General features: G+C 38.3%; 1 protein-coding gene across 1 annotated transcript in view; it reads left to right on the top strand.

Moving 5' to 3' along the window:
* UGCG (UDP-glucose ceramide glucosyltransferase) overlaps positions 1 to 17,588 on the top strand; it is a 35,148-nt gene that overhangs the window by 9,948 nt on the left and 7,612 nt on the right. Inside the window, exons 2-3 of the mRNA XM_086869315.1 lie at positions 13,727 to 13,868; positions 17,345 to 17,447. Of these exons, the coding sequence (XP_086725441.1) occupies positions 13,727 to 13,868; positions 17,345 to 17,447 (245 nt within the window). The remainder of the gene's footprint in view (positions 1 to 13,726; positions 13,869 to 17,344; positions 17,448 to 17,588) is intronic.

Raw genomic sequence — 17,588 nt, 5'->3', positions numbered from 1 at the left:
CATGAATATTTTGATTAAGGTGGGTGAGTAGAATGGTAGATGATAAATGATTCTAAAAACTGGAATCTGAAATTTCTGTCCTAGCTGCTCCATGACATGCTGAGCATATAACTAGTTTTGCTGGTTTACTAAAGCACTCTTCAGTATTTGTGTCCCGCACTCCCTGAGAATAGTGTAATGCTAAGTAGTGGTGTCAGAGTTCACTAGGACTTTTAAATTGTTTTTTAACCAAAATCAAATACTGTAGTTTTGACACACTTAATATTGGTTTTACAGTGTACTGGAGACTACTGTTCAAAAGAAATTATTAATTACAAGATAGAATGGGGTTTTTGCTAACTTTCTGTTACATCCCAGGTTCTTCCGCAGTGCCAGGCCCTAACTACAACAAATTACTTTATGGTGAGAGATGTTTTCCTATAGACTAAAAAAAAATTTACATTTTGCTAATTGTAAGGGGACTAGTTTTGCATTTTCTTATATATATATATTACTTCTAATAGAATGTGATGAGGACGTATGCAAGAATATATCATCTCATAAGGGGCCTGGGTGAATTCATACCCTGAATAAAATTATTTCTGTTTCAGCATGTATAAAGAAAAATCTTACCCTAGCCTTTGGACAACTAAGATAAAAAACATTCTTACAAGTGTAAACTTCTAAGATAGAAATCTGAAGGGATGCATTATACTTAGTGAAAGATTAGGATTTTATTGCCAGTGCTACTTCCAACACTCTGCTGAGGAAGTGTTTTATTTCTTATAGCAGTTTTTTGAACGCCTGGTGGGTGCTTCTAGTGGACCAATATTTTTTCAATAAAGCAGCAGGATAACTAACAACCTGGTCTCCCATTTCTGCTGGTAGCTGATTTGGTCAGGTTTTGACCACTGGAGTTCCACTCTTAGAAATATCTCTTTGAAAACCAAAGATTGTTTTGTTTTCTTCCCCTCTGTTGATAGGGCTTATCTTGGGTTTGTTAACAATATAGTCCATGAGGAGGAATCTGTAAATGAAGTTAACCATTCACTTTTATGTTGATTGCAGCTGTCCTATTCTTATTAAGCACTTGCCTTGTTACTGATTCAACTTGCCTGTGTTGCAGTGATTTCCCAGATGACTGCTGCGCTGGTAGTATGCTACACCTTATTTTATGAAGCAAAAGTATCATTTTTCTGGTCATAGGCACATATAATTAAAATATTCAAGCTGGTGAGAACCAGATATTGGTCAGTGTACTGAACTGTTATGAGGCAAATATCCCAAGTGCTTTATACTAAAATACTGTAAGTTAAAAACTAAGATAAAATTGAGTTCAAAATTGTTACTTCACACTCCCCCTTAAGTGCTTTTTTGAGAGATGATATGAGTATTTTATATCTGCATTTCCAAGAAGATTCTTTTGTTCAGATTGTATAGTGGTGAGAGCAGTAAATTTTTTTGACAAAAAAGTACAAACCAAGTATTGTGGGTTTTTGTAGACATAAGACATGTAAAATTTGCCAGGTTAGTTTTTCTGGTTTGTATCTGTTGGAAATGAAAAAAAAATAAAGAAAAATTGCCCTTCTGAAATGCAGTCAAACATGATGAGTGTAGAAGTGTTTTTTTAAATTTTTTTTAAATTTTAACACTTTGTTACAAAGTGGTTTTGTTTTTTATATAATTGCTTCCTTCAGTTTCTGATGTTTCATACAGGAGACTTCCTCAAGTTTTCTAAGGCATTTGCAATGCAGTGATGATCTCACTGATGATTGTGTAGTTCAGACAAGGTTTACAGCTTTTTCATTACTCCAGTTGTGGGTAATATGGTCCCAGACTGTGTGTTCAAACTTGTGTGAATTGGTGTTTGAGTGTCTTTTTCAGCAGTATGCTATCTTGTACTCTGGAAACAATTGTTGCTGAGTTAATGAAATAAAAAGAAAAAAATGTTGTCATGGTACCTGCCATATGGTTTGTTAATATAGTTTCTGATTAGGCATTAACATAATTCCATTACTGGCAGTTAATTGTTTTGAAAGTTCTGAGGGAGAAGAAACTGGAAAAAGCTAAACAAAAGGAGCAGCCTGGGGTCTGTAGTATGCATATTATGTAATGTTTAGCAAATTATGTTGTCATTTAAACTTGTGCCTTATGTAATAATTGAGGCTGAGCTAGTTTAATCCCAACAGACTTTCAAAATAAAAGTCAGAAAACCGAAGTGAGTAGTGTCAAAATAAAATTGTTCTAAAGTTTTGATTTAGAAGCTCCCAAACATGATGGGTTGATCCTGTACTAAAAGATGTCTGCTGTGGTTGGTTTATCTGGCCCAGAGTTATGGCCGTCCTCTGGAGGTGCTTTCATAAATAAAACACAAATTGTATTGGATGCAGCAGTTCTCTAAACTTGAATAGTGTTTGTTGCAAGGACTACCAAAACCATTTCTGTTTGTGTGCTCCAGTGAATCTTGATTTGCTGTACGAGGGGATAATCCAAATCCCTTCCTTCTGCTATACCTTTCTAAATATTTCTGCTGTTCTAATCTGCCTTTAGTGAGCATGTGGCTATGTGGTGACTCAGATCAGCAAGCAGGTTTTTTCTGTAGGGTAGTTCCCTGTTTGATCAGCAGGCTGATCCGATTTGTCTTGTGGTGCTGACTGTTTTATAGCCACAAGTGGGCTGAGGGTGTGGGAAAGCAGAAACAGGGAATAAATTGCTGTTTTGATGGCAGACTGCAGATAGACTAAAAGGAAAAGCAGTGTGTTTATTTTAATGTTTAGCGTGTTGCAGTAATGGATGTGCTGTAGGCAACTTGCTGTGTCTTTGTTAACTCCACTGCATTTCAGCTTGCTTAATTGTGAGCTAGCAAAGATTTGGTCAGTAAAAGGGTTCCTATTGCTTCAAGTTCAGCCACAGCCTATTGTATTGCTGTTTGTTTCTGCTTTTATCCTGTGGGAGTGGGAGGGAAGTAGGAGAGGAAGTGTTTGCTGGATTTAAGCTGAGGTCACAAGCGTTTGGTCTTTCTTATTCCTGAAAGATAAGGTTGGGGTTTTTTCTACTTAAAACTGTAAACCAGATTTGAAACCATTTTCAATTCCCACCATTGCCCCCCTGTTTTAGAAAAGACTGTATCAAGTTACTGATTGCATGTGCTGAATGTGACTTCATGGTAATACTTGGAAAATGCTGGTTAAAGAATTTCGGTAGTATATGGAGGTTTTAAATTTGAAATGGCAAATGGCACTAGATAAGACTTTAACTGTTCTACATTATATTATTTTTGTCATTATTCTTAGCTGCTGATTGAACAACTCCTTTCCAAAACTGAAAAAGCAAATTGGTATTTGGTTTTATTCACCTTCTAAAAAACAACAGTGATCACAATCTAGGTTCTTTCTTGATCAATTCCAGTTTAAGGCCTTTAATTTGACCTGTTTTATTTTTTAATGTTTTGAGTTTTGAGCTTCTTTTATCTTAACTTTTTTTTTTTAAATAATAATTTCTCTCCCTCTCCACTACCCATTGTAATTTCATACCTTACATTGTTAGGTACTTTTCATTTTGTCTCTGGAGGTTATGGGTAGTACAGGAGAAAATATGCATTGAAAGTGAATGAAATGTTTTATTTGCCTTGTACACTCAGCTGGCATGTGATGAAGCACAATTGAAACATGCTTTTCAACATAAATCCCTAGTATGCAAAAGGCAGGATTGCATTTTTTTTTCCAGTGGTTTTGCAGGCATGCACAAACCTATGACTGTTTCTCTGCTGGCAGACAGTCACAGGAAGTCTGTGCTACAAAATGCGCGCCTGAATCATAGCTACCATGTTCTTTTAGACTCATCTACTTCGTTCTATTTCTGAACATTTTATCAAGTCCAAATGACTTGTTAAATGTTTTTATTATGTTAGGGTTTTCCCTTAAGTCTTTCCTCTTGTCCACAGCTGTCTGTTTCTGCTCCTCCCTATTTCTGGATCTGACAGTTGTAAAACTATTAGACTGGTGAGTGGGTGGATTGACTTGCCATGTGTCCATATGGCTGTTGAATTGGATGTGAGCAGGTGACAAAAGTGGAGGATGGGAAAGAATGCCCCTGACTGACTGGTGGAATGGTTTGACCTAGGCCAGCAGATGAGCAGGGGTGCCTGGCACTAGCATATTTCCATAGCCTGAGGTCTTCCTTTCAGTCAAGAAAGGTTGAAGAGGGGCATGATTTAAGTATTACTTCAAGAGCCACTTTTTAGCACTGGTAGCTTTTTCTGTTACTAATTAACTCAAGTTAGCTTTTTCGGTCTGATAATAAGCAACCTATAAGGGAGTGAATGCTGTGAAGGAAAATAGTGATGTAGTTGGTTGTGGAACAGTTCTTAGGGGCCTGGGGAAAATTTATGGTCAGCTCAGCTGTTCTGGAATCCTGCTAAACATGAGATGGAAGGAGACCCTATTCCCGCTCTTCTGTGATCCTGGCAGCATGTTCAGAGCCTTCATGAACATGCTCTGGAGCTTTGTGCAGCCTTTCGTAAGATGCCTGAGCTCTAATTTAGCAGAAGACAATCTGAAGTGGAAGAAAACAAAAGCCAGATTTAACTTTCATTTGGGTGAATGATTTGAAGCAGGGTTGTATGTACATCAGTACTGGCATGATGTCTTGTTTTGCTGGTATGAATGGCAGCACAGGAGAAGGATTACTGGGGGACCTCTGTAGCCTGTGAAGCTGCAGGATTATCTTCCTGTATCCTTTCAAGCTCACTAGGTTGAACTGATGAAATGATAACATTTTATATGTTGAGTAATAGTTATGTTGTGGTTTATGAATCTCAGCTAGTTCACTGTGGGATCAGACAAATGTTAACACAGGACATTACAGAAAAAGAGGAGAAAGGAGGAAAGAGGGAGTGCCTCTGAGCAGCAGCCTGCAGTGGAACTGGTTCAACTACATTATAAAGCTCTTCTCAAGGGGAAGAAAAGTTTAAAACAAGACCAAGGTGTTTAATTCTTGCTTTAAGAATAATTATTTCAGTTCACTAAGAGACTAGTGGACACAGGTGATTCTGGGTTTTCTGTTAGATCTGTCTTTCAGTTTTCAAATCTCTGACATCTATGGGGTCCCTAAAAACCTGCACATATATATTTATTATACCAAATGTAATTATATCAAAACATATTTATTATATAATATTACATATAAAAAAATCTTATTCTCATAGGAAACATAGGAAGATATAGAATCATGTTATAGTTTATGTTGGAAAAACTCTCCAAGATCATCAAGTCCACCTGTTAACCAAACACTGCCATGTCCACCACTAAACCATGTCCATAAGTGCCATATCTACACAAATTTTAATTATCTTCAGGTTTGGTAACTCCACCACTTCCTTGGACAGCCCATTCCAATGCTTGCTAAGCCTTTTGGTGAAGAAGTTTTTCCTAATAGTAAAGTAAACTTCCCCCAGTGCTGCAACTTGAGGCCCTTTCTCTTGTCAGTTGTTTCTGACTGACCCCCATGTCACTACAGTCTCCTTTCAGGCAATTGTAGAGAATGGTAAGGTCACCTCTAAGCCTCCTTTTCTCCAGGATGAGCACCCTCAGCTCTCTGTCTCTTCTCATCAGACTTGTGTTCCAAACGCTTCTTCAGCTCCTTTGACCTTTTCTGGACACACTCTAGCACCGGAGTGTTCTTCTTGTGAAAGTTTTTCTTCAGTGAAAAATGGAAGTCAAGGAAGGCACAGCCTCACCAGTGCCCAGTAGAGTGGCATGGTCATTTTCCTGCTCTTACTGGCCACACTAATTCTGGTACAGGCCAGGATGCCATTGGCCTTCTTGGCCACCATGGACACATGGCTGGCTCATGTTCAGACACTGTCAACCAGCACTCCCAGCTCCTTTACCTCTGGGCTGATTTCCAGCCCCTCCTTCCCCAGGCTGCAGCTCTGCTCAAGGTTGTTGTGTCCCAAGTGCAGACCTGGCACCTGGCCTTGTTTAACCTCACACACAACTGGCCTTGGCCCATGGATCCAGGCTGTCCAGATCCCTCTGCAGAGCCTTCCTGCCCTCCAGCACATGAGCATGGTGTCGTCTGCAAAGTGACTGACAGTGCACTTGATCCCCTTATCCTGATGATTGTTAAAGATATTGAACAGGGCTGGACCCAGTACTGACCCTTGGGGAACACCACTGCTGACTGGACACTAATTAGACTTAACTCCATTTCCCCTATTCTCTGGCCTATCAATCCAACATCCAGCCAGTTCTTAACCCGGCAAAGAGTGCATCTGTCCAAGACATGGGGAGCCAGTTTCATCCAAGTGAATTCTGTGGGAAGTGCTGTCAATGGCTTTCTAAGTCAAGGTAGACAACACCCACAGCCCTTTCCTCATCTACCAAGTGAGTCACCTTGTCACAGAAGGTGATCATGTTGGTCAAACAGGAGCTGCCTTTCCTAAACTCATGCTGACCCCAGGTTGTCCTGTACATGCTATATGATGACACTCAAGATGATCTGCATCAGAACCTTCCACAGCACCGAGGTAAGGCTGACAGGCCTGTCATTCTCCAGATTCCTCCTTGCAGATGGCTGTCATGTTGGGTAGCCTCCAGTAAACTGAGACTTCCCTCATTAGCCAGGACTGCTGGTTAGTGACTGAAAGAGGTTTGGTGTACACTTCTGTGAGCTCCCCCAGTAGCCTTGCGTGGATCCCATCCAGCCCCAGACACTTTTGTCTGTGTGGTGTAGCAGGCACATTTGCCCCAGGTTAAGGGGCCTTCATTCTGCTCCCTGTTCCTTTCTTTCTACTCAAGGACCTTGTTACCTGGAGAACAACTGGTCTCACTATTAGAAACTGAAACAAAGAAGACAGTATCTCAGCTTTTCCATATAAGTTCTCACTGTTTCCCTCTGCATCCAATAAAGGATGGAGGTTCTCCTTAGTTCTCTTCTTGTTGCTGTGTTTATATATACATTTTTACAGTCTTCTATGGCAGTAGCAAGATCAAGTTCTAGTTGTGTTTTGGCCCATTAGTAGTCATAATTTAATGACACCTGAGCTGCCTGCATTGTCTTTCAAAGGTCATAAATTCTCCTTTCCACCATGAGTTCCAGCCAAACCTCTTTTCTTTAGCTAGGTCAGTTGTCTTCCCTGCTTGGTCTTCTGGCACATGGGCATGGCCTTCTGGCTGTGCCTTTAAGATTTCCTTCCTAAAGAATGTCAGGATAGTCTTCCAAAAGGTACTCTGTCAAACAGTCTCCTAAGCAGGACGAAGTTTGCCTTCTGAAAGTCCTAGGTGGCAGTTCAGCTGGCCCTTCCTACTTTTCCAGGAATTGGAAACTCCATCATTTTGTGATTGCTGAGCTGCAGACAGCCTTCAACCAAGTCAGTGTCCACCAGTGCTCAGATCACAAAAAATAGGTCCAGTGGGGGCCCCCCACAATGGGCTCACTCAGTTTACTGACACAGTTGGTATCTTTTACACACTCCAGGAACGTCCTAATCTGTTTCTCCTTTGCTGTATTTTATTCCCAGCAGACATCTGTTAAGTTGAGGTCCCCATGAGAAGAAGGGCTAATGATTATGAGACTTCTTTGAGCTGCTTGCAGAATATTTCATCTGTCTCTTCTTCCTGGTTGTGTGGTCTGTAACTAACTCCCATCAGGGTTTCTGCCTTGTTGTCCTATTACCCTGATTCCTGCCCATGAACACTTAACCCTATCATCACTGTCATTAAACTCTAGACAACCAAGACAGTCCCTAACATAACTGGCTACCCCACCATCTCTCTTTCCTGCTTATCCCTTGTGAAGGGTTTATAGCCATCCATTGTAGCGCTTGAGTTGTGCCAGTCATCCTCCTGTGCTTCCATGGTGATAGCTATGTCACAGTTTTCCATTTGCACAGTGGCTTCCAGCTCCTCCTGTTTGTGGCCTATGCTGTAGATGCACTTCAGCTGGACAATTAATCCTGCCACCTCTTTTTTTGAGTGAGGTTTTCCTGTGTGACAGTATGCAAACACTCCTGTGGTTTCTAGGACATCAGTAACCCTTGTGTCTTTGCTGCAACACAGATTCTCAATCCCCTGCCTCCACTGAGATGGCAGACTGAAGGACCTCACTAGCACAATCTCCCTTAAAACACTGTCAGGCTGTCCCCAGGCTTATTTCTAGCATGCCTGATTTTTATCCCTTCCCCCTTTAAATTAGTTTAAACCTCTTACAATGAGCCTTGCTAACACCTATACAAAAATCTTTTCCTCCTCTTTGAGACAAGGATACCTCATCTGTGCCAGCAGGCCATGTCATACAAATCAATCATAGATCAAGAAAACCAAAATTCTGCTGGTGACACCAGTTGTGGTGCCAGGTATTATATTCTGCTTGGTCTTCCTGTGATGTTTCTTCTCTCATCCTTCTTTGCAGCTGGAAGGATAGGGAAAAACTTCGTGTTCTGATCCTGTAATCAGTTGTCCCAGTGACATTATTGTGCATACATTATTTTACATATAGAAGTTCTATTTCTGTATAAAAAGTATTCTCGGTTACTTAATTTTAAAATGATCAAATTACTGTATAAAAAGTCACTGCTCTGAGATACTGGAACTTTTTTGTCAGCTGTCTATGACTTCTTATGTGGAACTGTCTTTATACTATTACATTAAGGGTGGTAGGACTTTGCTAATATTAGTCTTGGTGAAGCAATGATGCTGTTAACACTTTAATGAATTTAGGGGTTGTCTGTAATACTTTTTGAAATCCTCCAGTCTTTTTCAGTTGTATTTAATGCAGTGACCAGTGTGGTATATTAGTAGCAAATTCCATTTTTTATTTTCTTCTATGGATAAAGGTACCAACTTTTGGGAGTGTTTTAACTATATATACACATAGCTAATAAGTGGTTAATATATAGTTATATAGATAGATATATTTCATTACACATATAGTATGTAAAGAAGATATGAGGAGCTCATCCTTTTTGCATTTGTTATCAAAAGAATAAAATAATCTCACATTTTCTTATTCCTGTTCAGGATGAGACTTTATGCCCTGTATTCCATAGCGGACCAACAACGCTCAAAGACCTGTGAGAGATGATTCAGATCACTAAAAATTCAGAATTAGAAGTAGGAGAACAAGTCCATTTCAGAAGTAAAAAGGCCACCTTAGCTTGGTGGCCTGTGAAACCACAGTCTTCAAGGAATGTCAGTGTCACAGCTTTCTGTGTCTTGTTTTGCCGTCTTGCAATATTTAAGTGTCTGTTACAAATTTCTCATCAAGATTTACTTACCTTCCTCTAACAGAATAGTTCTTTAATTAAAGTAGCTGCTGAGGGAAAGTTGATCTGAGTGAATAAGGACTGCTGAGGTTTTTTCAGATGCGTTTAAAAGGTGTATGTCTGAGAAACCCAGCAGCTTGTCTACAGTAGCAAGGTTTTTGGTTTTGCTAGCAGAGAGATGGAGAGGGAGTTTTTACAAGGTCATGCAGTGATAAGAAAAAGGGGAGTGTCTTCAAACTGGTGGAGTAGGTTAGATTAGATATTGGGAAGAAATTCTTTACTGTGAGGGAGGTGAGGCACTGGAACAGGTTGCCCAGAGAAGCTGTGGATGCCTGGAAATGTTCAAGGCAAGATTGAACACGGCTGTGCGCCACCTAATATAGTGGAAGGTGTCCCTGACCATGACAGAGCATTGGAACTAAATGACCTCTAAGGTCCCTTCCAACCCAAGTCATTCTATGATAATAACCATCTGCCCTTAATGAGCTGGGGGAAAGCAAATATTGTCTTGGCTTTTTTTTTTTTTTTTTTTTTTTTTTTTAATAATTTGGTACAGATTAGGAACCATTCATTCTGAACAGGGATAATTTGTCAGGATATTATCTTTAGAGATTTTTCTTTCCTCTGCTGAGAAGAAATCTGGTGTAAATTCTGTGGGTTAATTATTACTGTGATAAGCAACAAAGTTAGAGGAAGATTTTGCAGGGGCTTTTTCCATGATGCTGGATAGTGAAACTACAGCTCTAGACACCATTATCATATGGATGCTTTTTCTTTTTTCTTTCCCCATCTATGTATACAAGTGCCAGACTGTATTAAAAAAAAAATTCAGTTTCACTACCTAGGGACTGCGGGCTGATTGATTTAATTAAATATGGGTGCAAAAGTGCTTAAATAAAACCTGGCTATGTTCACACACGTTATCAGAAAGTGCTTATGAACACTGCTGTGAAAGCATCTGTTTCGGAGTTCAAAGGTCATTGGTGGTTTTGACTGCTTTGGACTAGTATCAATGCAAAATAACACATATTAATCCTATACATGGTACAAATCTTTGAGAAAGGATTACTGAGCTTTATAATTTTGAACTGTATCTGTTATACATGCAGAGTAATGTAGAAATTAAGACCTTTGTGATCATGCGTGTTTGAGACCGCATAAGCACAAGTTAGTGCTCAAAACACCAGCTTTACCTCTCTTCAGAGACTGTATATGTGTATATATATATATATGTGTGTGTGTGTAGATCTGCACATAGGCAGATTAACTTACGATGTACTTGCATCAATGGTGTTCATATTGCTTAAATTTAGTCTCTTATTTTGACTTCCATGTTAAATGTTAGCCTGAGTTTCAGTACTGTAACTTTTTTGATGGTTGGCCTATTTCTCTGGTAGGTTATCAGTTGTAACTTCAATTCTTTTTTCAGAATATGCAACTTCACAAATAGCCCTCAGTGTAAAGTGATCTGGTTTACTGTTAATTTGATGTTTGGTACATGGACTCTTAACAGAGCACTGTGTTATTTTAGTGTCACAATACCTCAGTGCTTTCAGAAAGGCAGGCTTCCACTTTCATGCAGTGTTATGAATAGCGCATGAACTGGAGTCTTACTTTAGATGGAGTGTTAGGGGCAGTCTTGCCGCTTGCTGTCAAAACCATAAGGTGCTTCAGAGCTGAAGAGATTGTGATAATGCTGCATATCTTATTTGTGTGTTTTGCAAGGTTTCTTTTGCAAAGTCTGTAGGCTTATCTTACTGTAATTCAATCACTCTCTTAATACTGTGTCAGCATGGTTCGTAGTATGTTGCCTTGCAAGAGTCTGCAGTTTTTTCACTTTATGCTTACTTAACACAGTCCTGCCTCAAAGCTGTCTTGACAGCTTATTATTCTGACACTTGCTTCTAGTATTTCCTGTATGTCATGGCTTTTGTTGCTGTACAAAGCTCTATACATTGCTACACTTTTTTTTTTTTTTTCCCTCCCTTGCATTATCTACTTTTTGACCCTCTTGGTCAACGTTGTGTTCTTGAGACTCTGCCTTTTTATTGCCAGTAAAGGCCTTATTTCCTGTTATATTTGTGAATGTTCCTAGGAAAATTTCTGCCTGGGGTAGCTATCTGAATTCCTGCTTTTTTTTGCCTTTGGTCTGACCATCCCATGGCAGTTAAATGGTCAGCAAGTCTATTTCTGTTTACCTCTGCAAAGCCCAGGCCTGGACTCAGAAGCAGCACTAGGACATAATAATAGTTCTTCTGTCTTTTTGGTCAACCTGTTGTTTATTCTCTGTGGCATTATGCTCATGATGTATAGCCGCTAAACTGCCTAAAAGCCAAATGTGCTGGCTGGAGCTGATTAGGTATCAAATGCCACTGTCCCACTTCAGGGGGAAAAAAAAATTAGAGATATATTGGAATCAGTTCTCTTACTGGAGCTTCTTCATAGTTCAATAATTTTACTTTGTGAAAGTTTAAGATGAGATTTGATATCATTAGGTACACAATGCAAAAAAATAGTCTTTCAATCTGATTACTCATGGTTGAGAACTGCAGTATGCTATATATATGCTAATTTGCAAATTTTGTGTTTCTGCAGATACTTGTCCTTCAGTTACTTGTGTACATATATTTTCTTGATGCAAATTCGATTGTATACTAGCCCATTGCTGCTCAGTGGTTTAACACAGAGGACCAAAGGAAACTAAGCCCCTTGTGACTAAAAGAGATTGGACCCAGAAAGGTTTGAAATACACCCAAAAAATGTGATTAAAACCAAACAAGCTTAGATGTTGGTGCCAAAAAATTGATATATTTTATTTAATAGTAAAAGAGAGAAAGAGAAAAGAAAGGAGAGAGAGAGAGAAGGAGGTTGGGGGGGGGATGGGGGACAGGGGGACAGTGACAGGGGTTGTGTGGAAGCATATCACCCATCCTAGGGTCTCAACAATGTCTCGTTGTTCCCCTTCATCTGGTCTTCAGGGTGGCGAGGGTCCCCTGTCACCACCACCACGCGCCAAAGAGTACAGAATTCGGTGGATGAATACACACTTTGGGCAGGTGGGAAGGTCCAGGTGTCTCCCTTGCAGAGGGGCAGTTTGACACTGTCCCTCACAATGCTGAGGATCTATTTCATCATCTGCAGTGCTCTGGTGCAGGGTTTGAGGGAGACCTTTGATGACACCCCCTCTGCTGTGGGTGAGCTTTTCCTGGGGTGAAGGGGCCCCTCAGCTCAGCTGATGTCTGCACAATGCAGGATGGGCGGTCACTGAGCCTCTGACCAAAGACTTTTCCACCACACACCCCACACCTCTCCTCCCCCCCAGCCTTTGAAGATCTGTGGGAAGCCTGGCAGCTGAGAGCCCTGCAGCTGCGGTCTCCACTCTGAAGGTGTTAAGCTTGATTCCTGTGTGAATATATTCTTCTTTCCCTAGACCTGAGTTTACTGTATCTTATCTCCATCTGTGACCAGTTCAGGCCCTCAGTCAGAAGCCCTGTTCAGGCTGTGCTGGTCTTTTCTGCAGCTTTTCTAATACAGTTTTGCTGTAATAGGCAAAAGGCTTTCATGATAATGTTTAAGCCATTAATTACAACATTCAGTCTCCAACACCCATCAATCTTTTGGAATTCAATTTTGTGTTCATTTACACAGGAGTGTAGGATTAAACATTCATTTTAGCGAGTGAATGAGTTTGTGAGTTAGTGAGTTTGCATGTTATTGCAAACACATTTTATATACTCAGTAAGGCAGTTAGGAACATGGTTTCATTGTGGACTCGGTACTGCTGGGTTAGCAGCGTGGTTTGATGATCTTAAATGTCTTTTTCAAAACCTGAACAATTCTGATTTATTGCTGAAATACCAGTAACTGCTTGAAATTGCGTGTAAAAGTTTATCTATGGTTCTGACCCAGCCTGCTGTCAGGATTTTTATATTACAGTTAATTATTCCCTAATCTTTTCTTGGAGTTGTTAAATTGATCAATAGGATCAACTATGCTTTCAATTTGCTCTAAATTTTGCATAATTCGATGCAGGAAGAAGTACCTGAGCCTTTTGCTTTTTTCCTTGCTTACAGTAAATTGTTTTTTATGACTATTTTGTTATAATACTATGAGTTTTAATGCTGTGAAGGAAGGCAGAAAAATCTCATCTCTGCTGCTGTTTGAAAAAAGATCATATTCCTATTGTTCAAAATGTATAGTGTAAAATGCATTTATCTGAAATTGTATCTAATATGTTAAATAAAGCTGAATGTAAACTACATGCCATGCTGAAGTTTTTTTAGACATTGCCCTTGACAGTAGCTGTTGATAACAATTTTGACATCAGCTATTGGATAGAAAAATAGCTAGATTTTCAACAACTAGATTAAATTCTTTTTGCAGCAATTTTAACTCCCAAGCTTTCTTAGTTCTGACTGTACTTTGAGGGTCTTTCTCTAGCATAGTTCCTTAAGTTGTGTTATATGCTATTTCTCATTACAGACGCCTCCACCTCAATAAGAAAGCCACGGACAAACAGCCATATAGCAAACTTCCTGGTGTTTCACTTTTAAAGCCCTTAAAAGGTGTGGATCCTAACCTGATCAACAACCTAGAAACCTTCTTTGAGCTGGATTATCCTAAAGTATGTATATTATTTGGTGTCTTTTATTTTTTTTCTCCAATGCCTCAAAAAGTCGTGAAAAGTTTGGATGTGGAGCTATGCTGCTTGATTGTCTTGGGTTGTTCTTCCTTCTGCATATTTTACATGTTGCAAACAAATCGTATTCCTTTTTAAAAAGCTGACTATTGAGGAACATGTCCAAGGCTTGTGGGTGAAAAATACTCTATCCTCCGCTAAGATTTGCTTAATCATTATTCCTGTATTGTGGTGTTTATAGATTTAAGTATTTCATACTGATGTAAGAGATCACTTGAGAAGCAAGAAATTCTCCTCAGTTGACTACTCTGTAAGAGATCCTCCAATAGAGAGCACTTAACTGATAGCCTGAAATTTTGATGGTTCTTACTGATGACTCAACTAATGAGAAGTTGCTCAGTGATGAGGTAGTGTGCCTCACAGTTGTTGGTAGGTAGGGTAAGTCTAAGCCATGTGCTGGTGTTGGGAAGCAGAGTTCATAAAAGCTCACATTTGCTGTTAAGCACTGTTTGAATTTGTATTATTGGTAGTAAGCAATATTATTGATAAGTGTGTCAGGTGCTCTTCTTGCTCTAAAGAGCTCAAAAGAAGTAAGTATTTGCTGTATCATTTGATATTTGAAGTATGCTCCTATGGATGGGAAAAAAATACATTTTTTACTGAATTTGAGTCTGCTGAATTCCAAAATTTGAAATTTAGCTTTAATATAAAAACTCCTATTTTCTCAGCTCTTCTCAAAACTACATCTGACACTGCTGCTCCAATTGTGAAAGGTCAAAGGTTTGTGTAGGCTGTACAGCAAGTTCTGTTAGTGTATTTTAACTCAGAGCCTTAAACTGACACTTAAGTAGGGAGGGTAAAATTAAAATTAAAATCCCTAGCACTTGGAACTAGTCAGAAATTGGAATTTTTTTTATGTAATGAAGCTTTGGGCCTTTTGGAAAGCTTCAGACATAAACATATGATTCCTTTCAACTCAACAACGTGCTATAAAGTGTGGCCAAGCACATTTTAAAGGATACTTGAGGCATGCTGCATATGCCAATATTGCAAACAGTGCAAAGAACCTTCAGCAATATCATAACCTATTATATGACCTATAATGAACATCAAAACATTATGCTGCTGAACATTTGACTACAAATAAAACTTGTTTAATAATTCAAAAAACAATTGTGTTGGATCTTGCTTTACAAGAGGTAGTCTTGGTCCTTAGTCCTGAAAATACATGGATAATAATCTTAAAATGTTGGTATTCCACACAAATCTTTAATAATTTCAGATAATAGTAGATAATCTTATTTTTTCCAAGGAGTGTGAAAATGCATGTGTGAATGCTTCAGTTTACTGCAGACAGTATAAGCAAGGTCCCTAAACTGTCTGAAAAAACATTTTATAATTACTATACAGAACTACTTCAAGAGATTGACTGCAAAAATCAGAATAACAGTATTGCCTGGTATTCAAAGTTCAGCTGTGCAGTGAAATTTTTTATGAAAGATTAATCTGAAACTTTTTCCAGTGAAGCTGAATTCAACCTGCAGTGATGATTCTCTTCTGTGATACTCCATGTGTGAAATACTTTTCTCTTGAATGGAATTTGGTTATACAGTCTCAAAACTGCAGGATTTATACATACTATTTGTATCAGTGAAGAGTTCTCACCTACTGTGCATATTGTAATTTTCCAAAAGGTTTTCTATTCATGTCAAATTCAAATGAACCAAATAGTAATGTTTGTGTACATAAGCATCTTTGTATTTGTTCTGCTTTTATCATTTCCTAGTTTTTTTTACTTTGCTACTGCATACAAACACCATTTGTTTAGAATTTTTCTCTTTTCAAACATGGAGTCTGAAATATCTGATTTACTTCTGGTTGAATTTCTTGGAGAATATGGGTATAAAAGTGTCATTGCTGCTGTGGATTGAAGATTAATTATATAATGACTTGGAAAACCAGTTTTATTTTACAAATTTAATTTAATGTTCAGTAAAAAACTGATTTCTTTAGTTGTTTCTTTCTATGGTGTTCATGCTGTCAAGATTCTGTTGTGATGAGAGGACCTGTCTGCTTAGTGAGACAGCTCTTTTAAAATCCATTTTCCATGCTGTAAGATGGTAGAAATCAAACACTGTGTGCTCCTTAGCCAAATTGACTTAGAATTTGCATTCTGAGAGGTATTCTGAGATATTTGCCTGATAGTTTGTAGAACAAATCTTAACTCCCATTTAAATGATCTTTAATTTCGTCAGTATTCTGAATGGCATTAGAGTAATTCAGGCTTTTGTGTATAACAATACAATTTTTTTATTGGACATGTATATATATATATTTAACGTAATGTCTTTTGCTGTATGTAATACTCCTTCCTAACAAAAACATTAGAAATTTTCATCATATAGCCAATAGGGAGCTTTCAAAGTTCAGATTATTTTCACTAAACTACTCTAAGCAAAAATGAAGTTTAGAGAGGTGATAAAATAGTATAAGGAAGAATAAAACCAGTTAATTGCTAGTTGGGATTCTTATTTGCAACAGCTACTGCAAATGTGGTCCATGAAAATTGTTTCTTGTGATGGAATTTTTCAGTCTTGGACTGTAAAAATGGCTTCTGGGTATCTTGAGCTGAAATTTACATTTTCTGTATTTTAGTTTTTGTACTGGGGCTTTAATGGCTCCAATTTTAACACGGTAAAAGAAAAGTTATATCAAGTAGTATTTTACTAATTTGCTGTTATCACATAAGCAAAAATACCTTTATCAAAGCTGCCTCAATGTTAAGTGATTCTTATTTCTTCACCCACTACCACTAGCTTGTGTAAGCATGTTGCAGCTACAGTTTTCCCTCACCAAGTGTTTTTCCAACCATTACTCTCTTAATAGGAAAATACAGATGTTACATATACATATTCTTGAGCTTTGCTGCATACATTTAAGTGTACATATGTACAGACAGTGGTCTCTGTGGATTGTCTTCCATCTCTGTTCCGCATATATATCTATAAAGTAAGGGAATGAAAGATGTAGTTCCAAACTACATCTATACGTAGTATATCATAACCTCATTCTTTAATATTTCAGGTACTGTAATTTAATCAAATATCATACTGGATTTAAGATTTGTATGTGAACAAAAATGGAAGTGGAAACAAAAATTTTATCTTGTACACCAGAACATCTTATTTCATGACTAATAGAAACCCTTCAGTAACAGCAGAAGTAGTGTTCATCAGTAAAAGAGTTCATTGAGATACAGCCTTAGTTCTTTTTCCACAAGTACTTGGCTGTGCATTAAAAAACTAGACTCATTTAGCTGTAAAACAACCCCTTTGTTTTTAATTCTATAACAGCACTCTTTATTTTTTTAGCTTAGTACACTGTTATTTTGTAGACAATATGGATATTAGCTGTATGTATGTAAATATATATGTGAGTGTATACATTTTTGTTTTTACTAGTATGAAGTACTACTCTGTGTACAAGATCATGATGATCCAGCTATTGATGTGTGCAAAAAGCTCCTTGGCAAATACCCAAATGTTGATGCTAGACTGTTTATAGGTAAGCAGTGCAACTTGAAGGTGGGACTCTGACTTGTAAAATGATAGGTCTTCAGCTCCATATAGGATATTCTGTATGGAGTTGAAGACTCCATATGTATATGGACTTAAAGAAATAAATAGCTGTCTTGTTCAGCCCATG

The sequence above is a fragment of the Cyanistes caeruleus genome, chromosome Z (assembly GCF_971803275.1).
Source record: "Cyanistes caeruleus chromosome Z, bCyaCae1.hap1.1, whole genome shotgun sequence".
Lineage (NCBI taxonomy): Eukaryota > Metazoa > Chordata > Aves > Passeriformes > Paridae > Cyanistes > Cyanistes caeruleus.
The sequence above is the reverse complement of the archived record's forward strand: the minus strand, read 5'-3'. Positions and strand labels throughout refer to the sequence as shown.